Source organism: Lagenorhynchus albirostris, chromosome 3 (genome assembly GCF_949774975.1).
Source record: "Lagenorhynchus albirostris chromosome 3, mLagAlb1.1, whole genome shotgun sequence".
NCBI lineage: Eukaryota > Metazoa > Chordata > Mammalia > Artiodactyla > Delphinidae > Lagenorhynchus > Lagenorhynchus albirostris.
In genome coordinates this window covers 158,501,349-158,527,242 of record NC_083097.1, presented here as the reverse complement: position 1 = coordinate 158,527,242, position 25,894 = coordinate 158,501,349, and the positions used below count along the sequence as shown (strand labels likewise).

Sequence of the window (25,894 nt, the reverse complement as noted above, 5' to 3'; positions counted from 1 at the left end):
ACAGGAGGGGGTAAGGAGCATGCAGCACACAAGCTGACGTGAGCCCCGGGAAGCGCTACCTCCTTGCAGATGGCCGTCCTCCCGCTGCACTTGGGCTGCTGGTAGGTTTTGGGGAGCGCCCGGTAGCTGGATCCGATGCGCTTGCATGAGGCGTAGTCGATTTCCCGGCTTATTCCATCCCCGGATCTGTCACTCATGGGTGGGGCGAAGGACAGCTCTTTCACCCCCAGGAAGGACTTGAACTGTGCAAAGAGTTCTGGAAATTTCCTTCAGAAATAAAGACACGTCGGAGGGAGGTGGGAGGGACAAATTAGGAGTTTGGGATTAGCAGATACACACTACTAATATATAAAATAGATCAACAACAAGGTCCTACTGTATAGCACAGGGAACTATATTTGGTATCTTATAATAACCTATAATGGAATAGAATCTGAGAAAGAATAAATACATATATATATCTGAATCCCTTTGCTGTACACCAAAAACTAACACAACATTGTAAATCAACTATACTTCAATTTTAAGTCTAAAAAAAAAAAAGAAATAAAGACAAATGGTAAGTAGCATCCCGAGGGCCTTCTGAGAATGATCTAGAGATGTTAAAATGGCTTCATGTTGATGCCGGCAGTTAAAGATGGTCAGAATCAACATCAGAGAGGAGGGGCGAGAGGCAGAACGAGCATCCAACACGTGTGAAGTTGCCGCATGTGTGAATCTGCCCTCCAGCCCTCTGTCACCAACCAGGCCCCACCACTTGCGGGAGGTCCTTGAACACGCCAAATAAAATGACCTGGACTGGCAGAAGCTGGGGTCAGCGATGTATGTTCCCTGACTGGAAGAGGCCGGGCATTAGGCCAAGGACCAGCAAACTAGTCAACCTCCCCACATCTGCCTGTAAACAGTCGGTCACATCCACTCCTTTAGTATTGCCTGTAGTATTGCTTGCGCATAATGCCAGAAGCTGGTTAGCAGTGACCCTTGGCCCTTGACAGATAAAATCTGCTTCCCAGCTCCAGGGCCTTCCTCCCTCATGAGGGAGACGCCCCTCCCTAGACAAATTCTCATAATGTAATGGTCATGCATGTTGATGGGAAGATTTTAACGCAACTGACCCCCAATGTCATCTGCATTAATGTTTAAATGAATATCAAATCCTACAGAAAGGGTGCAGATATTTTGACAGCTGGTGTGATGATCCTGCCATTACTAAGCCTGGCAGTCTCCCCTCATTAACTATGTGCCCCTAGGCGGCCCGCCTGTAAGGACCCCCGCCAACTCAGCTCACAAGGAAAACCCGCAAGCCAACGGAAATGCAGGGAAGGAAGACATCAACAACATGGGTGTAGAGGATGCCTGAAGTTACAGCAGAATAAACCACTCTGAAGGGGAGGCTTACCCCACTCCAGCCCCAACTCCAGCCATGCTGTCACCAGGTGGCAGCTCTCTGGGCCACTGCACTCAGCTGCCCGTGGGTGTACAAACACAGAAAGCAGCTTGCCCATGCAAACAGAGGCCTGATGGTGGGGAGGGGGGTGGGCGTGAACCCAGCTGAAGATGAGCGAGCAGAAGCCGCTTCATTTCTCCACTTTGCTGCACACCCCCGTGGCCCTCTCCCCCGCCTGGAGTCTCTAACTGCTGCTCACATGTCGAAACGGGAATAGCTGACCCTGACCGAGCTCAGAGCACTGGATTCTGAGCTGTGCAGATGTACTTCGATGTGAGCGTGTCCAAATCCACGTAAAAAACCAGCCACGTTTTAGCCGAGACTGTGTGACGCCTGCCACCCTGCTCTGGGTGGTTTTTCAGAGCGTTAACAGACCTTTAGCAGCCCCAGAAAGTTAATCCAAGTGAAAAGGTCACCCTGATGTGTGTACACTCTTGGAACCACCAAGGAAGCACCTCCTGATGACCCTAACTCGACCTTTGAGTATCCCAGCCCAAGAGCATAATCTCAGCACGGATTACAGGGGGAAACTGGAGATAAACGTCCATTGTTGCAGACCCTGCCGAGAAAACCATGGTACATACACTGTGCAGTCGCTAAAAACGATTGGTTGGGTCTAAGAATTGCTGAGTTTAAAAAAGAAAAGAAGAGAAGACTACAGCCCAGCCTGACAGTGTGATGCCATTTATGTGAAACTCAACAGCCACACTCAGATCCCGAGAGCAGACGATGAGCGAAGGGTGGGCTTCCAGGCCTCATCCCCCTGAACTCGCCCATCACCGTGCAAAGCTCTCTTATGAGAGCTTATCCTGGACAGAGTGAGAGGTATCCGTTCTGGGCCTCAGTCTCCTCAGCTTAAAATGTATTGAGACACATCGAATGTGTTTAAATTCATGAGTTCATGTAACGCCAAAGAAATTGGTCCATTTTTCAGTTCCTAATTGGCCTGATGAGACAGGAAAGCGACTCATCACCCTGACACTGTAATAAAGGGAGAAATCAAGCATCTATCTTGGGTCACCAAAAAGTGATAAATACTGTTGAGATGCTCTCTTTTGCAACCTGCAGTGAATGAATAAACAAAGGAATAAACCACAGAAAGACCTCAGAGGATACCACTGCCTCCTGACAGACAGAGGGATGTGGGGGAATGTGAAGGTGCATTTGGCAAAATGCACCCACGCCATGGGGATGCCAATGCAGACACGGTAAGGAATAAACTTGCAGAGGGAACTAGAGATGAAGAGGGACATACAAGACGTATTAGAAAACAAAACCCAGACCACGAGGTGAGACTGAGCCGTGTGTTTGGCGGTGTCCGCCTGGGTTGGCTGCGCCGTAATTAGTGTAGGGAGGTGGTCACTCCCAAGCCAAGGGAGGGAGCATGACTGAAATGGCAGGTGGAGGGGCTCCTGGAGGTTGGCAAAGGTCCATTTGTGACCTGGGTGGTGGGCACAAGGGTGTCTGCCTAATAACGATTCACCAAGCCGTTCTTCTGTCATGTGGTTTCCTGGATCTGTGTTTTATTTTACATTAAAAAAAAAAGTTTAAAAAACTTTTTTAATTAATAGAAAGGGAATCAGGTAGCTACCCCCAGGGCCGGCAGCCTCTGGGGTTGTCTTGGGGGCTAAACAGGACGCCGCACACGTCACGTATAATGCAAGCTCACCGTGTTCGAGACGCTATTTTTTTTTTTTTTTTTGTGGTACACGGGCCTCTCACTGTTGTGGCCTCTCCCGTTGCGGAGCACAGGCTCCGGACGCGCAGGTTCAGCAGCCATGGCTCACGGGCCCAGCCACTCCGTGGCATGTGGGATCTTCCCGGACCGGGGCACAAACCCATGTCCCCTGCATCGGCAGGCGGACTCTCAACCACTGCGCCACCAGGGAAGCCCCCTCGAGATGCTATTTTAAGGGTCTTCAGGCAGAGCCCATTTGAAACTTTCTGAAACCCTGCGCAGGTATATTTATGACCCCCCTTTGACAGAATGGAAACTGAGGCTCAGACGGGCTAGGAAACTCGCTGGGCATGACAGGGCTGGTGAGTGGGAAGCACACTGGGAGCCAGCAGACTCCCCTTCCCGCAGCACAGGTGCATGACCTGCGGATGCACAGTCACCTCCCAGGACAGCTCCGCCCCCCTCAGAGCCTGCCGGGCCCTCGGGGGGCAGCTCACACAGGGCAGCAGGACGTGCTGGAAGCGGGTAACGGATCTGCTAACAGAGTTTCTCTCTGGGCAGCAGGGATGCTGTGTGGTCATTTCATTCTTCCCAGTAATTTCTGATTCTTAGAATTTTAAAAAGCATAATGAATCTCCAGGGAATTATGCTGGGTGAAAAAAGCTGATCCTGAATGGTTACAGAGTGTGATTCCATTTACATAATACTTTTGCTATATAAGCTTTAGAGAAGGAACACAGGTATTGGGGGTTGTCAGGGGCTTGGGCTGTGGGAGGGACCTGGGTGTGGGTATCAAAGGCCAACACAAGGATATTCGTGGTTCTGAAGCTGCTCGGTACCTGGACAGTGGTGGTGGACACACCAACCTTCACAGGTGATACAGCTGTACACACACACACACACACACACACACACACACACACACACGTAAAATGGGAAACCTGAAAAGATGGGTGGCTTGTGTGAATATCAACATACTGGCTATGACGCTGACTAGAGATGTTACCACGAGGGAACGCTGCCCAGGACCTCTCTGTGTTCTTTCTCACAACTGCTGGTGAATCTATAATGATCTCTGTAACAACTTCAACTTAAAGACAAGATCGAAAAAAACACATATACCATTTTCCAAAAACAATAGCCAAAAGAAGGGTGAAAGGAGTTTACGGAAACAAAACCCCAGTGGGGAGCCCCGAGAAGTGCTGCTCACCCTAGAAATGGGCTGACCAGCTGGAGGAGCTCAGAGCCGGACACAAGCTCCTGGTTGAAGAGCGCGATGCAGCGGAGGAAGTTCTCGTAGACCTCCTGGCTCTTCAGCACCCTGCGCACCTGTGGGAAGAGCGAGTCAGGGGGCCCCTACCGGGCCCAACTCCCGCTCCTGAGCACACCTGGCTCTGCTATCACCAGGTGCACACAGAGTCACCCACACAGGCGTGTTCTAAAGGGGCGGCTGTGGTCTGCAGCGGACTGCTCTCCGTGAAGTAATCTTTGGCTCAGACAGCATGTGCCTAGAGCCATCTCACTGGCTCTGCCCACTGACTCTGGACAGAAGCCCCAGGACCATCCCAGCTTTAGAGATGCCACACAGCTTCTGAGTGGCAGACATGTGCCCCCAAACTTAGTGTGGGCTCTGAGCTCTGCCTTTCCGACCTGTTTCGCTACCTCCCGCCCGCTGCCCACCACTGGCCGCCTGTCGCCTGCTCCCAACCCTGCCTGCTCAGATCTGAGCTGGGCGAGGCCAGCCTGGACGGGGCAAGGCCCAGAAGTCATGGGTCCCACCGCTCACCTTGTCAAAGAAGGAGAACTCCTGCAGAGTCCCGTACTTCCCCACGGTGGCGATGGACAGGTCTTTGGTACCACGGAGTTTCATTTTCTTCTGTAGAGAGAAATTCCACGCCATGGATGCTGTGTGCCTCCCACGGGCAGCCCGTGTCCATCTTTATTAGAATCATAACATCACCAGCACTGAGCTCTCCTGATGGGAACCGCCATCAGGTGCTGGATGAGGTCTGCCCAAGACCCCCGTGGATGAACCTCTCAGGACCACCCACCTCAGCCTCCATGACCTAGTGAAGGGTTAAAGGTCACACAACCACTCTGCCCACAATCTGGGATCTAACTTTCAGCAGTTTAGCTCTTTTGATGTCAGGAGGGATTGTCATAGAGTAAGAACAGCCAGGGAAACATGCCCCTAGATACTGTATCAGAAACCTCTTCCCCTGCCTGTTTCGTCCTGTGGGCCGTGATGGTGATGGGAAGGGGACCTGAACTTGGCCACTCTGCTGAGACATCAAGGGCTCTACAGAACCATCTCCCACATGCCTGAAGAATGATGGGGATGTGTCAAGAGGACACAGAGCCAGCCCAAAGGGCCCCACTGGCCAGATCTGGGACGGTTTAGGCATCAAGATAAACAGTGATAGTCACGGATTATAACCCGAGTCTATGAAGATACACATAATTAAATAAATGGAGATGAAAAAAAGCTCTTCCTTACAGTAGAAAGCCAACTAGTAAATGCATAAAGAATGATGGAATTAGAAAATCACCATCATAGGTGATGAGAACAACAGGAGCTGGACCTCAGTGCCTCTCAACCCCTAGCAGGGCACCTTGTGCAGTAACCGACCTGCACAACTGTACATAAGGGCCCTGCCTGTGAAAGAGCTGTGATGGTGAAAAGGAGCAGACTGAGCAGTACATCCGGTTTCTGCGAGAGGAGGTGACACTCCTTCTCACACAATCTTGTGAGCCAGGGGGCACAGGTGACTGGCCACCTCACAGGTGAGTCAACTTCTCAAGGTCCAACAGCCAGTGAATTTCAAGCTGGACTAGAGCCTGGACTCGGCCTCATGCCCCAGGTCTCTGCATACTGCTCCTCAAGTCATCTACAGAGAAGGCCAGGCTGCTGGGTGTCCACGCATGCACACACCTATGTGCACAGCTGACAGTTACCTTGGCTGGTGCAGACACGGGACGGAGGAGTGAGGGCCGAGAGCGCTTTTTGCTGTGTTCCAGATTCTTCTCGTGCTCACTCTTTTGGACACTGTTCATTTCGCACGGCCCATTTCCTGTGAACTAAGGACACAAACACAGGAGGTGGTCAGCGTTGGAGAGACACAGCCAGGCCCATCAGTGCTGGTTCTCAATGTAACCTAGTGCGTGGAACCACTTGCAGCTCAGCTCGTGGCCCCAGCAAGCACTGTCTGCCACGGGCCAGGGGCTCTGTCCCAGTGCGAGGTGACCCTGGCTCTCAAGATGCTCACGTTTACTGGAGGAAAGACCCGTGTACCCAGCTCACCACAGTCGCGCACTGTGAGGCTGGGAGAAGGCTCATGGAAGGCCTCGATGGGCGAGGGTCCTGACAGGTGAGGGAGGGCTCAGTGGGGAGACACTGAAGCTGGGCCTTGGCGTGTGGGGCTCACCCAGCAGACCACTGACAGGGTGTCTGCCTGTATGTTCGAGCGCACCACAGAAAGGAAAAGAATTTCAGGCTAGAGCACAGAAAGGAAAAGAATTTCAGCAATGTGCAAGGCCCTGGCAGCAAGAGGAAGAAGTTGACGGTGCCAGGTCACTGGGGCGGTGGAGGAGGGGTTCCAGTCAAGTTTGCAATCTTTCCTACGAATAAGAAAACGCATCTTGGGGACAATGTCATCACTTGGTGGGGTGCTCACTGCTAGTCCTCCCAGGCTCTACACCAAGCACTGATTAACAGGTCAGGGTGCTGGCAATATTTATGAAGAATGGTTCTGGAAGGATCTATTTGGCATTTGCATCTGTATGAAAGTCAGAGCAGGCAGGGGGGAAGGTGAACAGACCATGGCTTTTCTTCAGGGCTGGGCTGGAGAGGCACACTGCAATCAGCCCCACTACGTTCACGTTGGCTGCACCCGCTCCCACCACGGGGCCTGTATGCAGAGACACTACGTGAAGGGTGTGCTGTCAGCCCAAAGCGTGGGCCGGGTGAACAAGTCGTGGTGCATCCAAACCAAACAGAGGCAACTGTCAGCTATGAGTTAGCTCTGTGTCTCTGTGTCCACTGTGTCACTGCTAGGGACAGGCATACGTGATACACTGTTAGGACAAACAGAAAAAACCCTAGGGGCAGAACAAATGGGATGCCAACTTTTTTAAAAGGATAAACATTTGTTTGCACATTCAGAGGAGATTTCTGGAAAGATACATACTATAAGACACTTGTAAGTACTTAACTCTGAGGAAACTGAGAATAGGAAAAAGGGAAGCTAACTTTTCATACTTGATGCTCTCACGAATGCTTGACTTTTCTCATGAGCGTGTACTATTTTTATACTCATAATTATAATAATAAAGACCTATTGTTTAACTACAGGCAAAACCTGTCCCTTAGAGGATTAAGCTCCTTTGGAGGGATTAGTTATCCGAAGACCCAAGGCTACTCCAAGAACCTAATGTGGAATAATTCTCAACTGCTATTTGCTGTAGATCCCAGAACGGGTGCAAACACCAATTCCTAACGGAGGGGGACAGGTGACGATATGACGCGCTAAGTACGACTTGGGGGGGGCGGGGTTGAGAGGAAAGTGGGTAACCCGCTGCTTGCCCGGCTAAGCTCACCCGGCTGGAAGGCAAGCTCAGTACCACTGATCTTCCCCTAACAGTTCAGGCAGTTCTTTGGTTTCAGTTAAATGTCCCAATGTGCAAATGCCTGAGGCAGAAGACCCCCAAAGGCCGTTCACAGGGGGGCTGGCTTGGCTTGCGTTTGTAAATGAAATTGGACTGGCACACAGCCATGCCCATTCGTTGCCGTACGGGCCTGCGGCTGCTTTCCCGCTACCACGGCAGAGCTGAGTCTTTGCCACCCAGACTGTCTGGTCTGCAAAGCCTAAGATACTTACTGTCTGGCCCTTTATAGAAAAACTTTGCTAAGCCCTGATCTAGGCAAAGCAGTCAAGTTTAATTAGGACAATATCAAATTTCACCTTTGGTTTCTTTTTCCTGCAGTTTTAACAGAAATCTAAAAGTTAATGAAAAGATCATTCTATATGACAAAGCATTTATGAGCATTTTAGTAATTTTTAAAAGTTGATTAAATCTTTTAAAATGTACAAGACAGTTCTAATTACACAATATACACTTAAAAAAAACACTGCTGAATTGATAGCAAATGCCATTTAAAGAAACTCTGTGGGCAGGTGCTTTTCTGAGAGAAATGCTTATTTTCTAGGGTGGGCTTTGTCAGTGTCCAACTTGGTAAATGCCAAGTTGTGTCCACCAGGGGGCACTGCAACCACAGCCCTCAGAGGACAAGAGGCTCTACTCACCCCCAACCCCGACCCATCAAGATGATAACTCAGGAACCAAGACCTGCAAAAAGTTCATGTGAGCTGTGCAGCAGCAAAAGCTGGCCAGGGACAGAGCCAGGCCTTTCTTCCCTGAGGCCATGAGGGTAGACTGCCCCTGGACCCTGAAGCATTGACAGCAATGACCCTGGGAAGGCCACCCAGGGATGCCACTGTGCACACATCTCTGCGGGGATGGGGTTCAGGGTAAAAGCTGCCAACGCCAGGGTCAGAGGTGAGATTTGAGGCCAAGACCCAAGAGGATGAGACCCCAAAACTATCCACCAACTGTACAAGGGAGCAACACAGGGCTTTACAGCAGGTGGCAGCATGTAGCTTGGGCTCCCGGGGACACAGAGGCCCAAGCACCCACAACCTTGGGCTAAGCCAACACAAGAAGGGTATGAGGCGGGAAGCAGGTGGTGAGAGCCCTCTGCTCCTCAGCCACGCGGCCCCCGGAGCCAGTTAGGAGAGTCTTTGACGAGCAGAAGCACACAGAGAAGGAAGATGGGAATGATGTAGGACTGCCAAGGACAGGTATTTGGGAACAGGGAGAAAAAAACCAAGTAGGGATTCTGAAGTTCAGAGAGATCCGCGGGGCAGATAATGGACTCGGAGGAGAAAGCTGGACTCGGGGATGGGGCCGTGAGGAGGCAGCTGGGCTGAGAGGCCCAGTGTAGAGGTGAGCTCCCTGCCCCCGGGGAGTCCAGACAAGGGCTTCCTTCAACCGCCCCCGCCCCCCCGGGATCCCCCAAGAGCCTCCAGCAGGCCAGGCAGCCGGCTGGTCCTGGAGATGCAGAGGGAGACCCTGGGAGGAGTGGATGAGACGACCAGACGGGATTCTAGGCCTACTTTCCCAGCACAACCGCAGCTGCTCTTTCCAGAACACTGAGCGCCAGCCAGGCCCCGCGAGAAGCACTTAAAGGACAACAGCTCAGTCCCCACCCGAGCAGGAGGGCCGGTCAGTCCCGTGTGAGAGAGAAGGCAACGAGGCCTGGGCGGTGACACGGCCGGCTCAAGCCTGCCTGTAGCACCCAGAGCCCGAGGAGGCCCAGGCTGTGTGCTCACGGGGCTCTGTCCAGGCCCCCAGGACACACAAGGCTCCGGGCGGGTGGGCAGGACTGGTTACAGCTCCTGGACTTGTTTTCAACCCAAAGGATGGGCACAGAGCTTCTCTGACTCTGAGTCAGGAAGTGCTTCTGGGTGGAACCTCCTCTTAGGGATGGTGCTCTGTGTCCGAAAGACAGTAACACGGGGACAAGCCCCGACCCGCACACCGGGAGTCTGCCCAATCGACTAAGAGTCTTGAACAGCATCCAAACTCAGACCGCTATCACCCCCGAGCCCCTTCCTTCAAGACCCACTGCCCCCCAGCCCTGTGCCCCCACTGCATCTTCATTCAAGAAGCAGACCCGGGAGAGGCGGTGGTGACACAGGAAGGTGGGAAGGATGGACTCTTGTGTGCTCACACCCCAAGTTGTCGTCGAGGGCAAAGAGGAAGAATAAAAAGAGGAAAGAGAACACTCAACAACCTAGGAAGAGAAGGAGCTTCCTCAACTCGAGGGTGCTTACGGAAAACCCACAGCTCACATCACACTCAACGGTGCAAGATGGAAAGCTTTTCCTCTAAGATCAGGAGCAAGATGTGGATATTGACCCTCACCACTTCTACTCAGCATAGTACTAGAAGTTCTATCAGAGCAATTAGGCCAAAACAGGAAATAAAAGGCATCCAAATTGGAAAGGAAGAAAGAAAACCATATTAGCAAATCCTAAGGAATCCACGAAAACTATCAAAGCTAATAAACTGGATAGGGCAAAGTTGCAGGATACAAAATCAACACAAAAAAGCAGTGGTGTTTCTATACATGAGCAATGAATAATCCAAAAATGAAATTAAGAAAACAATTCCATTTACAACAACAAAAGAAAAAAATATTTGGAAATACATTTAACCAAGGGGGTGTAAGACTTACACAATGAAAAAAAAACTTTGAAACACGGTGGAAAGAAACTAAAGACTTAAATAAATGGAAAAATGCTGTGTATCTGTGGATTAATCTTGTTAGGATGGCAAAACTCCCCAAAACAGTTGAAAGATTCAATGCAATCATTTTCAAAATCCCAACGGCCTTTTTTGCTGGAGTGGAAAAGCCAATCTTTAAATTCATATGGTATTGCAAGGGGCCCTGACTAGCCAAAACAATCTTGAAAAAAAAAACAAAGTTGGGGGACTCACACTTCCTGATTTCAAACTTACTACAAAACTACAGTAATCATGACAGTGTGGTGCTGGCCTAAGGGCAGGCATGGAGATCAATGGATTAGAACTGAGTCCAGAAATAAACCCATAAAACTCTGGTCAATTGATTTTTGACAAGAGTGCCAAGACCATGCAATGATGGAAAGAGAACAGTTTCCTCAACAAACGGGATTGCCACATGTAGAGTGGACCCCTACCTCACCATATACAAACATTAACTCAAAATGGATCACCAACCTGAATAGAAGAGCTAACACTGTACAAGTACTAAAAGAAAACTTTAGGTAAACCTTCATGACCTCAGAACTAGCAATGGATTCTGAGATTTGACACTGAAAACATGAGCAACAAAAGAAAAAATAGGCAATTGGACTTGACCAAAATTTAAAACTGATGCGCACCAACACTAACAAGAAAGTGAAAAGACAACCTACAGAATAGAGGAAAATATTTGATAAAGGACTAATGTCAAGAACATACAAAGAACTCTTACAACCCAGCAAGAGAGACAAAGCAAAAAAGGTGCAAAGTACTTAAATAGACATTTCTCCAAAGAAGATAAACAGATGGCCAATGAGCACATGAAATGCCCAATGTCATTAGTCAGCAGGGAAATGCAAATCAAAACCATAATAAGATACCATTTCACACCAACTGCAAAGGCTATACATTTTTTTTAAAAAGGAAAACCTCAAGCATTGGTGATGATGTGGAAAACTGAAACCCTGGTATATTGTTAGTGAGAACGTAAAATGGTCCAGCCACCGTGGAAAACAGTGTGGCAGTTCCTCAAAAGTTTAACACAGTTACCACGAGTCAGCACCTCCACTCCCAGGCACAGACAGAAAATGACTGAAAGCAGGTGTTCAAACAAAAAATTGTACATGCATGTTCACAGCACGATTCACAATGACTGAAAGGTGGCAACAACCCAAGTGTCCACTGATGGATGAATGGATGAACAAAATGTGGTCCATCCACACAATGGAATTATTATTTAGCCATAGAAGGGATGAAGTTCTGACACGTGCTACATCATGGATGAACCTTAAAATCATGATGCTGAGTGAAAGAAGCCAGGCACCAACCCAAGGGCCACACGTTGCATGATTCCATCTACGTGAAATGTCCGACAGGTAAATCCACAGAGACAGAAAGCAGATGGGTGGTTGCCAGAACCTAAGGAGCGGGGGATGGGGAGTGACTGCTAATGGGGACAGGTCTCCTTTTGGGGCGATGGGAATGTTCTGAAACTAGAGAGGGGTGATGGCTGCACAACATTTTAAATATTCTAAATGCTATTGAAATGTACATTTTTAAATGGTGAGTTTTATGTTACGTGAATTTTCCTTCAATTTTTTTTTTTTTAAAAAGCCATAAGTTCATAGGAAAAAAAAAAAGAGGAAATGGAAAGGGCAGGTCAGCAGGCCTCAGTCCACAGCAAAGGCAGAAAGGCTGACAGTGCAGTCTGCACCCCCAACCTCCCCATCGCAGGCCCCTCCTCCGCTATCAGCTCTCTGCACTCCCACCCCGAGTCACTGCCGTGCCTCCACCCAGTCCCTCCAGGGGGGTAGGCAGTGAGCCTGACCCCTCCCGCACCCTCCCCCAAGGACCTGGTTACAGGCAGGTCTCCATGGGAAGACACTCTGCCTCCCAGCCAGCCCTCGTCACCTGGCTGCTGTCTGTCCAGAGAAGCCCTTTTGAGGATTTGCGCCAGCTCCCCGTGGAGGTGGAGCCTGCGCTGGGGGCCCGTGCATGTCTGCACTGGCTGTGGCTTCTGAGGGAACCCAGTGTGTCTGGGGAGTGGATAAACCTGGCCTGGCCTGGGGGCTGCACTGGCAGGGGGTTCTGGCCGATGAGAACGTGGCCCCAGACTGGCATCGGCGCTCTGTACTCACCAGGGACCGCTTGGCTTCGGGCAGGAACTGTCCAAACTCGGAGAGCAGGTCCTCCTGGCCGCGGAAGAGGTTGGCCACCTCGGTGAACACCTCCTCTTCAGACATGCCTCGGAACGGACGGCCCTTCGTGCTCAGCTGCTCCTTCTGCCGATTTTCAGGGGAGGGAAAACGAGTCGTTAGCCAAGGAACCAAGAGGCACCCTAGGCTGTGACATTCAGGCATCCCACTGTGGAGGAGACAGAGGGATGACTCACGAAAGAAAACTGGCTGGCAGAGCCCGTGACTGCTGCCACCAGGAGAGGGGGCCCAGCCCGCTGCCCTGCTGACACCTCCGGGTGTCCCCTAACCACTCCCCCCCTCCCCCACCCCCTGCTCTGGAGAACAGCCTGTGCGCTTGAGTCTTGACCCTGCCGCACGACGCGGCCTGAGCCCCGGCCATGGATGCGGCCTGTGCTGGGAGTGTGGAGGGGATGTGGGAGGGGACGGTCATGGAAGGACCTGACCCCAGCCCTCAAGCACCCTTGAGCAGAGGCTGGGGATGTGCAAGGTCAGTGGCGAACCCACGGTCCTCCCAAGGTCAAGGGGACTCATTCTGCTGGGCAGGGGACTGAGGAGCTAGCTCTGGGTCTGGAAGGGGCAGAGGGTGAAGAAGGAAGGGAAGGGACTTAGAGGTCAAAGGACCTGTTCCCCCAGAGTCACTAAGACTCCGGAAGGAAGATGGCTTGACCTGGAGCTTAAAGCAACAAGATGAGGACCAGACGGGACCCAGGTCGGCAGGGCAGAAAGCAGCGAACACAACTCAAGTCGGCCATCAGAAGTTAGTCCCTGTCAACTTTACACCCAGGAATGTGACAGAGCATGAGGCGCTGGTGTTGGGCCCTCCCCGAGCGCCCAGCAGCAGGGCTTCGACATCCCCCCTCCACAGCTGCGAAGGGGGAAGAGACAAGGAATGGGGAGCCCTTTGCACGCCCTCCCCTCTCGGCCCTATGTACCCTGAGCAAAGTTACTTCCCAATCCTGGCACACGGAGCACCCGTTTGGGGGGAGAAAAAATTGCCTCCACCCTCTCCTGACCAAAGTTACCGGGACACTTGAAGGCCAAAGAAAAAAACAGGCAAAGACCATTCAGCTCAGACAATAAATACAAATCATCCCTATACAGATGAAACAGTGATCAGACTGAGTGATGTCTGAAGAAATACAATTTAAAACAGCGTTGCAGCATTTTTGCTCATCAGATTGCATAAGGACTGGTGATTTCTGATGAGGGTGTGGGGAACTGGGCGCTCTCATTACAAGGCGGAAAGGAAGATTGGTGCCACCGGCAGAGGGAAGCCTGGCGCCATCTACGATCATGTGCTGAGTGCACACCCTCTGACCTAGGGACGCACCTCCTGGGAATTTTCCTGCAGAGAGAGTCAGTTCTGCTCTAACACCTCTTTTGAACACAGATCTGTTTGGGACACGGACTAGGGAATGATTTGAGCGTGGTATGGATTCTGCATTTGCTGAGGCAGGATTTTGTCCAGGAGCAACATGGGGTGAATGTGGAAAAGTGCACTCAGCTGAGCCAAGCCACCTGGTAATACACGACCGCCGACATACACACGCCCCCAACATCGCTCCCTCAGCTGATAGAGCCACTCTGCCTGACCCCCCTCTGGGGTGACAACCCATCCCATTTTAGGAAACCTGCTCCTGGTACCTCAGTGACCCGCAGGCTGCAACCTTTCCACACCCATGTCTACACATGACACTCAGGTCTTTTCCAAGGTCAAGTGCCGGACGTGCTGCAATATTCACAACATGCTTAGTCATTTAATGCGCGTACAACGGCGCTACCAGCTTCAAGTAGGTGCCTATCTTTTTTTAATGTGTTGCTGACACAGTTTTTGAGTCTCACGCTCTGATCCCGTTTTTCCATAAGACCTGTGGTTGGTGAGCATTTATTTGCAAAGCACGGTCATTTCGGGGGACATCAGGGCAGAACTGGCTGTGCTCGTCCAGGCACACGACATACGTTCGAAGTTGCATAAAGGGAACAGCTGCCCATGGCTGACCTGAGGCAAGCACTGCTTGCATCAGTGACCTCGGTTAACCATATTTAACGGGGATCAGCACCCACAGCGCGGTAGCCATTTTATGGATTAGAACCCCGAGGTTCAGGGAGGTGAGGCAAAGGGCTCTGAGGGGGCAGGGGGCGCAGCTAAGGGCTGACTTGAGGCCCAACAGAGATAAAAAACGGTAACGTATGGCCCTAGAGCTGCTGCTTTGGCCTCACAGTGTCTTTTAAAAATCCGCATCAATGTTCGAAAATCAGGAAGAACTCACACAGAAATTCAGATTTCCAGCTCCTTTTGAAGAAACAGGCAACCTGAGAGTCGCCAGGGGGCTCGTTCAAAAAGCAGATGCTGGGCAGGACCTGGGGTAGCAACTCTGAGGGGAGGCCCAGGCAGCTTGCATTTCCAACCAACTCCCTGTGGCTCTGACTGGGGAACACTGAGCCGTACTTCCTTCCTCACGCTTCCTCCAAATCAACCTGTGGCCCTTTGCTAGGACCTTGGATAAGTCACTTTCACTTCTCTACACGCCAACAAACCGCTCCCCCTCCCCCCCGATTCCCATCAACACAACAGATACCTGCTGGCCTTCCCTCTAACGATCCTCCCAGCCCCTGAGATGTGGTGACCCCACGGAATCTGTGAAGAGCCCATAAACCCCCATGATCACAACATCACCCCTCCACACAGACTGACGTTCACAGCTGCCACTTGCAACCACTTATCTGTGAGAAGCAGGAAGTTCTCAGTGCCGTACAAGGACCGTGCAGACACTGGACATGAGGCTGACAGGACCAAGCATGTCACTGGCACCACTGCCCACACATGTTTAGAGTATTGAAACAGTTCCAGTGCGTTTACAGGGAGCAAATGCTATCAATCTGATCCTAAACATTTATGCTAAAAAGAATCCCATGTTTTAATTTCACTTATCAAGGTTGTGCAGAAGATTTCATTTTTAAAAGTGGGTTCTGCTGCTTAGAAAAATAAAAGGCATCAGAAACTCCATGTCTGGGTGAGGATGACATCCGAACTCCTTGCATGACACAGATGTCCCTTGCCACCCGCCTGCCTGCACTTCCTGCTAAGTCCCCTGAAGCCAGCTGCCTGTTCTGGCCCCTGGGCCTTTGCACAGGCCAATCCCAGCACCGAGAGTCCACCTTTTGACTGACAGTTCTGACTGATTTGCCAAGATTCAACCTGAGTATCCTCTCCGTAACCCGCTATGGGGTCAGCAGCCCTCAACCCTGACACACCTGTCCTACACACAGTCCTTCCAGTCCACCCTAATCATTTCCAAGTTTCCTCCACGTCTAAACTGAACTCCTAAGTAACAGCAACCATTCATCCCTGTCGACCCAGCACCTGGCACAAAGCCCAGTTGTAATCAGCATAAATAAAGGGTAGTTTATTGTCTAAACAATAACTAAGCCATCTTATAAAAAGAAAACTATCTTCTTGGGTTCTTCTTTAATCCTCTAATGTGTGTTTCCTATTGAGGGTGCAGAGGTGCCTCAAGGGGCAAATTAAAATCAAACCTAAACAGAACTCCAACAGGTACATCCACGTTCACAGCAGCATTATTCACAATAGCCAGAATGTGGGAGCAACCCAAGTGTCCGCTGATGGATGAATGGATAAAGAAAATAAGGCGTAGCCGTACAATGGAATATTACTCAGCCTTAAAAAGAAGGCCATTCTGACACATGCTACGGTACAGATGGACCTTCAGGGCATTACGCTAAGTGAAACAAGCCAGGCACAGAGCACAAATACTGTACAATTCCACCCCTAGGAGGTCCCTATCGGAGTCAGATTCATAGAGACAGAAAGTACTGACAGAAAGGTGGGCGCCAGGAGCTGGGGGGAAATGAGGAAGGGGCCGTTAGTGTTTCATGGGGACAGAGTTTCAGGTGAGGAAGATGAAGAAGTTCTGGAAATGGATGATGGTGATGGCTGTGCAACAACGTGAATGTACTTAATGCCACTGAATGGTACACTTAAAGTTGGTTAAGTTTTGTATTTATATATATTTTACCACGGTAAAAAAAAAAAAAAGATTAATGCTAAAAAAAAAAGAGCTAATCAGAATTTTCCAGGATTTCATGAATTCAGATTAGAAAATCTGAATGTTTCCAATGCACCTGATACTGGATGATGCCACAAACACCCACAAAGAAGTGTGACCTACGGCTTCTTACCTGGTAAGTGTGCAGTATCTCCAGGAATGACCTGTAGATTTCTGGGTGATCTAGAAAGCGGGTCTTAATCTTGTTCACGTAGCTGATGGCGTTGTTGAATTCCACAGAATCTGACTCCAAGGGCACCTGCGGTTTGTCCTCCTTATATAGCATCTGCTGCTTGACGTTCTCTGTACAGTCGCTGTGGTTGTGTGAATTCTCCTGACAACAGTACAACAGTGAGTTACTGTTGGGCCCGGCACCGGGAACAGATTGTGAGAAACGCCAGACTGAGCCACAGTGTGCAAGAACAGGCAAAACTTAGCACAGAGCCAAGTTTTTTACGTCGACGCAGAAAAAGGTTACTTCTGGGGGCCTGGAGAGAGAGAAGCAGGGAGGGGGCCCCCAGAGACAGCCCCACCTCGGCGTTCTGAGTGCCTGCGCGTTCCTGGGAGAGTCTCACGAACTCACCTCTGCCTGATCCTTCCAACAGATTCAAAGAACATGAACCTGAGAGGCACACTCGATACACTTGGAGAAATTAGCATTCGGGAGAGATTTACAAAGAGTGGATTGTTTAATCCTTTTTGGAGCAGAGTAAAGTCTTCCCACACCTCTGGCCAGCCCATCTCAGCAAGACTGTTTTCAGGTGTGAAAGCACCAGCTGTCAGCAGGCATGAGACTGGGACCCTGCAGGTGAGGGGGGCCCACTGTCCAGGTTGCCCAGGGCTGCGGGACTTTTGGTGCTAGGCCTGGGGCGAGTCACTTGAGAGAAGAGAGATGGGCCCTGAGCAGTCATCAAGCATGCTCTCCACTGATGTGCTTTTCTGTCAGTACCAATAAAAATAAACAACAGACATACACCTCTCTCCTGGGAAGTTGGAATCTTAATGCACAGTGGGACAGGGCCACCCCGCAAAGGAGGTGATCTTTATGCTTCTAAACTGGAATTTTGTGTGTGGTCCTGAGGGCGGCCTCCCTCTGCCACTGACCACGGCTGGGCATCCTGCAGGTCCCCAACTGGGTCTCGGGCAGGCTGGGATCCTTCGGGTTCAGCTTTAGGTCTTTGCTAACACACCACCTTTCAGCGAGTCTTCCAGAACCATCCTGCACCAAAATAAAATGACCCTTATCTCCCAGCACTCTGAGCCCCTTTCTTGCTCTGTTTTTCTCCACAGCACATATCACCTTCCTATAGGAAACATATTTTACTTATTTTATTCTCTCCCCAGCCCTGATCAGAAGGCAAACTCCAGGAGGGCAGGGATTCTATTTTGGTCAATGCTATATCCTCAGTGCCTGGAACAGTGCTTGGAACAGAGTGGGCTTCATCCACTGTTGGGGCTGATCAGATGGACCGATGAAGGATAAAATCCCCTGTGGCGCCTGGCACCGCCTCTGGCACCCACAGCTGACCCTAGACTCCAGGGGACACCGGGCACACTGCTGCCCACTGCTGCAGAACTGTCATCACAACAGACACCTCCGCCAGGCACACCCACAGGTACCTGAGTGGGTCTACTAGCGCGCTGGGGCTGCCACAACAAATACCACAGACTGGGCAGCGTCAGTGACAGACGTTTATTTCCTTGAAGTTCTGGAGGCTGGAAGTCCAAGATCAAGGTGCCAGCAGGGTTGGTATCTCCTGAGGCCTCTTGGCTGGTAGACGGGTGTCTTCTCGCTGTGTCCTCACAGGGTCGTTCCTCTGTGCACACATATCCCTGGGATCTCTCCTTGTGTCCTAATTTCCTCTCCTTATAAGGACACCCGTCAGACTGGATTGAGGCCCATCCTAATGGCCTCATTTTGCCTAAATTATCTCTGTAAAGACCCCATCTCCAAATACAGTCACATTCTGAGATACTGAGGGTTAGAACTTCAAGATATGAATTTGGGGGTGGGGGCACAATTCAGCCCATGACAGCGGGTGTAGAGGCAACTCTAGGAAGTCTGAGCCGAGGAACACAGACACGAAAGATCCAGAGCAGTCACAACTCTAAGCACCGTTTCTCCCTGGCACTAGAATTTGTTCTATGACACTTCGGGGACGCTGTTCCTGATTACCTTTGCTTAAGCTCACAGAAGTCCGTGCTCATGTTCCTTCATGGTACACAGGCTTGGCGGCAGAAGGAGCTGGAAGGAGTTGGACAGGGGCAGGGGGGAAGGGAGCAGCCCTTGAGCAGCCTCGGAGCCGAGGTTTGCTTCAGAGGAGGCTGTGGGGAGCTCCCTCCCCACCACTGCGAGGGGGCATTTTCAAGCACCATGTGCCTCTTCCAATTCCCTGGAGTGAGTCACAGTGACAAGATGGGAGAAGCACCCCTGGAGACCAGGGCTCGGCAAAAGGCCGGACAGTAATGGTGCAACTGCTGTGGCAAACAGTCTGGCGATTCTTTAGTAAGTTAAACATGGTCACTAGGTGACTGAGCAATTCCACTCCTAGGTATCCACCCACAGAACCAAAGACAGGTGTTCAAACAAATCCTTGTACATGCAGGTTCACAGCAGCAGTGTTCACAATCGCTGGAAGGTGGAAAAAACCTAGGTGTCTGTCCATCAACTGATGAACAGATGACCAAAATGCGGTCCATACCTGCAGTGGAATATTATACAGCCTTAAAAAGGAATGATGCTCTGGTATAACATGGATGAACCTCGAAAACATGCTGAGAGAAGGAAGCCCAGACACAAAAGGACATATAGTATATGATTCCATTTATATTAAGTATCCTGAACAGGAAACTCTACAGAGACAGAAAGTGGATTAGTGGTTGCCAGGGGCTGGTTGGGTGGGGGCAGAATTGGGAAGTACCGTTTCTTTTGGGGGTCATAGAAATGTTCTGGGATTAGTAGTGGTGGTTGCATGGTATTGTGAATACACTAACAGCCACTGAATTGGACACTTTAAAATGGTCATAATGATGAATTTTATGTTACGTAAATATCACAATTTAAAAAAATTTTTTAAGTAATCTGAAAGCTGTAAAAATGACCAGCCATACAAAAATAAGCTGGCTTTGTTCCCTGGGCCACAGTTTGCCAACCCTTGGTCTAAACTTTCTAGAACAATCCATGCTTTTGTCTTCTCTGCCTGCTGTGGGTGGCCTCAACCAGGCACAGTCAGAAACGCCTCCTAGACACTGATAAGCGCCCTACATGGCAGACTTGTCCATCTGAGTGTCCACATACAGCCCCACCCAGATATTTAAGACATGCCTCAGATGGACTTTCCAAACACAGAACAGCCCCCTGGCCCACCCCCATGTCATCCCAGCAGGTGCTGCTTTCACCCAGAGACTCAAGCATCCCGCAATCACCCCTGGTGATCTCACTGATTTTTCTCGCTTTCACTGACACCCACCCCTGGCCCACATCACCGTCCACTCCAACTGGTTCCCACGCCCCTCCCTAGCCTCCCAGATCCGCTCTTGCCCCCTCAGTCCACTTCTGGCACAGCAGCCAGAGAAGCCTTTCCAGAACTTTCCCCTGGCTTCCCACGCTCCTGGCTCTCTCTCCTACACTCTCTGCTTCAGGTTCTGACCACACCAGCTTCCTGGCTATCTCTCAGGCACACCCACTCGTTCCCACCTCAGGCCTCTATGTCCCCACCAGGAAGACTCCCCGGGGGGCCACAGGCATGGCTCCTGCTCCCCTCACTCAGCCTCTGCCCACGGCACCTCCCAAGGCCTGGCCCCTGCTGTCTGTCACCTACAGCACTGGACTCCCTCCTGTATTTCACATCTGTCCATATGTGTCTCACGTGAGTCCCCACCTCAACCATGCAAGTGCCCTGAGAGCCATGACTCTCAGCGCCTGGCACAGAGGAGGTGGCCTACACCTGCTCCATGGGTGACTAAGACAAACACGAGAGGCAACCTCCCAGGAACTAACTGAACTTCGAATGACCCTTCCCGGAGGGAAGACGGCCGGCTTCCCTTTGAACGTAAAGGGGTCACTAAATTACAAGCTGCACCTCAAGGTTTATCTCTTTACTTATCATCCAAGCAGCCGTCGTCCCAGCCAAGCACAAGAAGGCCGGCCCCAAGAGGCAGGGCCCACCCTGAACAAGACCCAGCAGCCAAGATTCATCACTTTCCCACCGACATCCAGTGTCCCGTCCCTCTGACGTCCCAGAACAGGGACAGTCGTGAACAAGACAGACGTAGCCCTCCTGTCTAATCTGGAGGACTCAGTCTGCCAGGGAAGGCAAACCAACAAGAAACAGTGGATTTTCTATTTCTTAGCTTTGCTATGTTATTTTGAAGTATATAAAACGGGGTGCTGTGAAAATGACTTGGGGATGGGAGTGGAGGACTCTCTGAGGAGGTGGCGTTACAACTAAGGCCAACCAGATCCTAAAAGATGTTGATTCAGGGGGACGTTCTTCCTGCCACGGTCCCCGGCCCCTCTCTGGCCACACTTCCCACATCATGGCACATGTCTGTCTTCCCTTTAGATCAGTGTTCTCAACTGGGGCGATTCTGCCCCCCAGGGGACACGTGGCAATGTTTAGAGACATTTCAGGTTGTCATCCTGGGGGAGGAGGCGCTCCTGGTATCAGGTGGGTGGAGGCCAGGGATGCTGCTCAACACCCTACAGAGCACAAAATGCCCCCACAAGGAAGAACGATCTGGGCCCAGTGGCGACAGTGCCAAGGCTGAGAAACCCTGCACAAAAGGCTCCCCACAGGCTAGGACTTATTTATCTTCCTCAGCATCTAAGAACTATTCCCTCCTTGTCTATAGTTGACAGGATACATGATGAGATGAAAACTGGAAACACACACACACACACACACACACACACACACACACACACACACACACACACACCCACACGGAGCTATACTTCAAAATAGTGAAGCCAGAAAAACCAATTTAAAAAAAATCACCAGGGCACTGGCGAGTAGGGAGCCCCATAAAGTTCTACTGTGGATTCGGAAGGACTCTAGGAAGGTGAGAAGACATTGCGTTTGTGCCTGGCGTGAAGCAGGGCTGGAAACGTGGCAGGTCCGTGGATGTGACTGAAACCACGTGGGTGGCACGTGTCCCGAGGGAACGAAGGACACGTACCTCTCCCCCTGAGGAAGGGGTCCTACATATGGCTGTTTCCAGGCTGCAGCGAGACCATAAAGCCCTGGTAGGCAGCTATCAAGGGAAAGTTCTCATCAAGCCCGTCTTCAAGTTAACAGACCTGCAGTCACAAAATCCCCTAGGGGCGGACAAGACTGGCCCCGTCTCCTTGTCTCTCCAATAGTCCTTGAAGCTGTGTGTGGAGCAGCAGGGGCCTTCTGGCTACTTAAGGGAAGGTGAGGCTCATGTGGAGATCCAGCCCCAAGAGCAGTTACTCCAACAGGGCTTGAGAAGGCGAATTCCACACGTGGAGTGCAATTTAGGCCTTGGATTCCAGCTCTTTCTTAACAAGTGATGGTAATGACACCCAGTGTTTACGCAGCGCTTCAGATTCAGCAAAGTGCTCCTGCACACGCTCCTGCAAACGAGCTTGCTTTTCTCCCCTAGCCGTGACTGTTCTGAAGATTAATCTCCGCTAAGGCTTTTATCATCTGGAGGAAGGAGCGCTACCTCTGGCTCCTGGGGCTCCATTTGCAAACATGAAATGGAAGCTTTTGGAATTCAGTAGCCGAAGGCTTCCAAGTTCCTTTTTAAAACTGAGGTGCACTCCTCGGCTTTAATGAGACAATGTTCTGACGGTGGAGGTTGCCTTGTGCAGAGAAAAGGCAGAATTTATGTGCCAGCCCCCCTCGGAGAGGGACCAGCCACTGCCACATTGCCTCTCACTGCTCTCTTTTCAAATCCTCACTCCCTAATTGATAGGAAACTACAGTCTCCTTTATCATCAGAGGAGAAACCTACAAAATGCATCCAGAGTAGATTTTTGCCTTCCCTGCAAAAACCCCTGGGGCAAGATGGAGGAGGTTGAAAGAGCTCATTCACTTACACCAGCACTTCTCAATGCTGTGATTTTTGCTCCCAGGAGACACTTGGCTATGTCTAGAGACATTTTTGGCTGTCTTGACTGGGTGAGGGCCTAGCGGGTGGAGGCCAGGGATGCGGCTGAACACCCCACAATGCCCTAGACAGCACCCCCGCAGCAAAGGGTTATGCCCTAAATGGCAACAGGGCCGAGGAGAGAAAAAGACAACCGTTACCTTATAAAAGTAAAGCTCAAACAGGCTTTCTTTTTCTCAGGGGATCTGGTGAGCAAACACAAGAAGGGACTGCATAGATAGAAGAGGCAGCAACCTGTCACTCGAGAAAGAAGGGACCAAAGCCACAAGCCTGAGCTCGGTCAGTGATCCTGCTGGCAGGTGAATGAAGCACAGCAACAATAAACGTGTCTAGTCACACATGCATCTCCACCGCTTTATTCTGTGGGTGGCACCGAGGGTGATCAGAGGGACCACAGGCCCAACTACAAGCGTGGCCTGCCTAGTGTGCTCAGGGGGAGAGCCTCAAACCAAGACCTCCGTGACTGCGGACGCAATTATTTTGACTGGACGTACAACTGTGTCAGGAGAATGCCTCCCTGACACACACAGACACATCCGCTGTTGATTTAAATCCGCCAAAAGGATCAATTTGGGATGCAGAGGTTGCCTATGTCGGTGTTTCAATCTATTCTGATTTCTGCTAGAAGCATTTTAAGAAAAAGATCGGCTCTTCACCAGCTTTCCAGCTGTGAAATACACGAGCCACGCTGTCCGGCCTGCGTATCTGAGTACCACGGTGGGCTGTGCTAAGGCCAGATCACTCAAACCACTGCAGCGGCATACCTGGCTCGACAGAGGCGACTGTATGTTTAACTTGCCGTTCTTGGGAATGTCTATTCTGTACCCGAGAGGGAGGAAAGCGTTGAATCCAACAATCAGGTCAGGGTGTTCGTGGAAGAGCTGCGACACTCGTCGGATGACTCCAGGAGTATCGATGCTGGAACGAAGAATGAGAGTGGGCAGAAGCGTCTCGGGAAGCAAACTGAAAGCAGAATCGACTCCTCCCTTACCCGTGCCATGGCACGAGCTCCTCAACAGACAATGAAGCACCCTCAAATGTGACTGGCGTGATTCTGCCCACGGCGATCCACTGCCAAGGCAACCGGGCCTGGGCTCCCTGTGCCTTCCTGGCAAAACCCACAGAATATGTACACAGCACGGCTCCCGAAACACTGCAAGCTCATGTGCTAGGTTCTGAAAATGTCAGGACAGCCAGCTGCAGGTCCTGGGTTCCATACAGTGACAGAAGGTTAAAGCCCTCTAAAGGGGAGACAGATTCATTTCATATGAATTAGGAGACTATGACCCAGGAGTTGTTCCCAGCAAGTGACTATAACGTATAAATGTCAAAGGCCCCGCAAGTATGAAAGCTGCTAAGAATCTGAGGGGAGAGACAGGGTCTCCCTTAGGGCTTCAGTCAGGGCCAAGGTCTTAGCATCCTGCTTGTGGAAGGAAACCAGGCGGGCCCTGCCGTATTTCCTCAGAGGGGGAAGCAGCACAGTGGGGATGTGACACTTCAGAATCTAAGTCAGAGGGACCGAGCTCTGGTCCTGTCCCTGCTCCTAAGGTGGATGTGGGCAAACCGCTGGCCCACTCTAAGCCTCAGTGAGCCCCTGTCAAACAAGCTCACTATCTATCGGGAGGTCCCCGGTCTATCTCTAACCCTCCTGATTCTGTGCCTATGAATACAGCTAATGTGTTTTAAAGGCCTTCTAAGTGCCAGGTTCCTTACTAAGCATTTTATGCGCATTATTTCCAAGCAGGCCTGGCACTGGGGTGAGGCAAGTGAGGCACTCACCTTGGGGATAAGATTTAAGAGAGTGCGACAATATTCGACAATCAAGATAAATAACATTTTCATGCAGTGCTTGAAAAAAAAATCTAAAATAATTTTTAAAAATCCCCAACGAACAAAATTCTTTTAAAAAATCAACATTTTGAGTAAAGACAGGATCCGACTCTGTGCTTGCTCGACTGCCTCACTTGCCGCACCCCATCACTGCCCTCGTTCCAGGAATCCCCGCAACAGCTCCACAAGGGGGTACCTTTCCGTCTCGTTTTTTGGAAGAAGGAACTGAGGCTCCCAGAAGTTCGACAACCTGCACAAGGGGTCACCCTGTTGAGGGGCAGCCGGAGTTGGGGGCTCCCATCCCGCTCAGGGAGACTGAGGCCCAGGGTGGCCCTCCGGGACGGGTAGGGGCCCCGCTGGTACCTCTGGCTTTTGAACTCCTTCATGATCTCCAGGAAACCATTGTAAGTGGCAGGGTCGCTGCCGAAGCGGATCTTCACCTGGTCCAGGTAGGTGAGGGCGTCCTCCACCTGAGGGGAGGGGGGAGGGTCCAGCTGGGCCGCGGTCCGCGGAGGAGGGGACGGGAGCGGGGATCCCGGCGGGAGGGGGACGGGCCGGGCATCCGAGGGGCGGAGGTGGGGAGTCGGGGGTCCGGGGCCGCGCGGAGGGGAGGCCGAGGGCCGGGCGGGGCCCGGTGGGGGGCGCCGGCCTGCGGGGGCTGGACGACAGGGGTCTCCCAGCGAGGGCTGGCCCACCACTCACGTGCACCGGCAGCTTCTCGTGGCCCGCAGAGCCCGAGCGACCCCAGCGGGCGCCGCTCAGCCCCCGGCCCGCGGGGCCGCCGCCTCCGCCGCCGCCGCCGCCGCCGCCGCCAGCGTGCGCCATGTTGGAAGTCGGAGCCGCGGCCCGCCCCGCCCCCGCCCGAGGCCCGGCCGCGCATGCGCTGGCCCCGCCCTTGAGGGGCTTGGCCTGGTGACGCCAGGGAAGGCGGGGCTTCTTGAAGGTTCCCTGTAGGATCTTACCCTTAAAACTGAAATGCTACTAAAACGCTTTACATACCACGTGTGGGCAAAGCAAGACCTGCTGCCTGCTTTTGTCCGGCCCCACAAGCAAGCTCAGAATGGTTTTTACAATTTTAAAAGTTGGAAAAAATCGGAGAAGGCTATTCCGTGACACGTGAAAATTCTATGAAATGCAAATTTCGGTGTCTGTAAAATAAAGTTTTGCTGGAACACAGGCACGCCCACTCGTT

At 51.4% G+C, this 25,894-nt stretch overlaps 1 protein-coding gene across 4 annotated transcripts in view; it reads right to left on the bottom strand.

Annotated features, from left to right (window-relative positions):
• Positions 1-25,527, bottom strand: part of SIN3B (SIN3 transcription regulator family member B) — a 37,701-nt gene extending 12,174 nt beyond the window's left edge. For 3 of the 4 annotated variants that reach the window (XR_009539742.1, XM_060144657.1, XM_060144658.1), the window contains exons 1-9: positions 25,405-25,527; positions 25,066-25,172; positions 23,637-23,790; positions 16,868-17,068; positions 12,608-12,751; positions 6,081-6,203; positions 4,912-5,001; positions 4,336-4,454; positions 60-267 (exon numbers count right to left, since the gene is read on the bottom strand). Coding sequence is in view for 3 of the 4 variants with exons in the window: in XM_060144657.1 (XP_060000640.1) it covers positions 60-267; positions 4,336-4,454; positions 4,912-5,001; positions 6,081-6,203; positions 12,608-12,751; positions 16,868-17,068; positions 23,637-23,790; positions 25,066-25,172; positions 25,405-25,527 (1,269 nt within the window). In the remaining variant the exon portion in view is untranslated. Of the gene's footprint in view, positions 1-59; positions 268-4,335; positions 4,455-4,911; positions 5,002-6,080; positions 6,204-12,607; positions 12,752-16,867; positions 17,069-23,636; positions 23,791-24,898; positions 24,953-25,065; positions 25,173-25,404 lie in introns of all 4 variants that reach the window. The other variant, XM_060144659.1, reaches the window with a different exon arrangement.
• Positions 25,528-25,894: the final 367 nt, after the last annotated feature.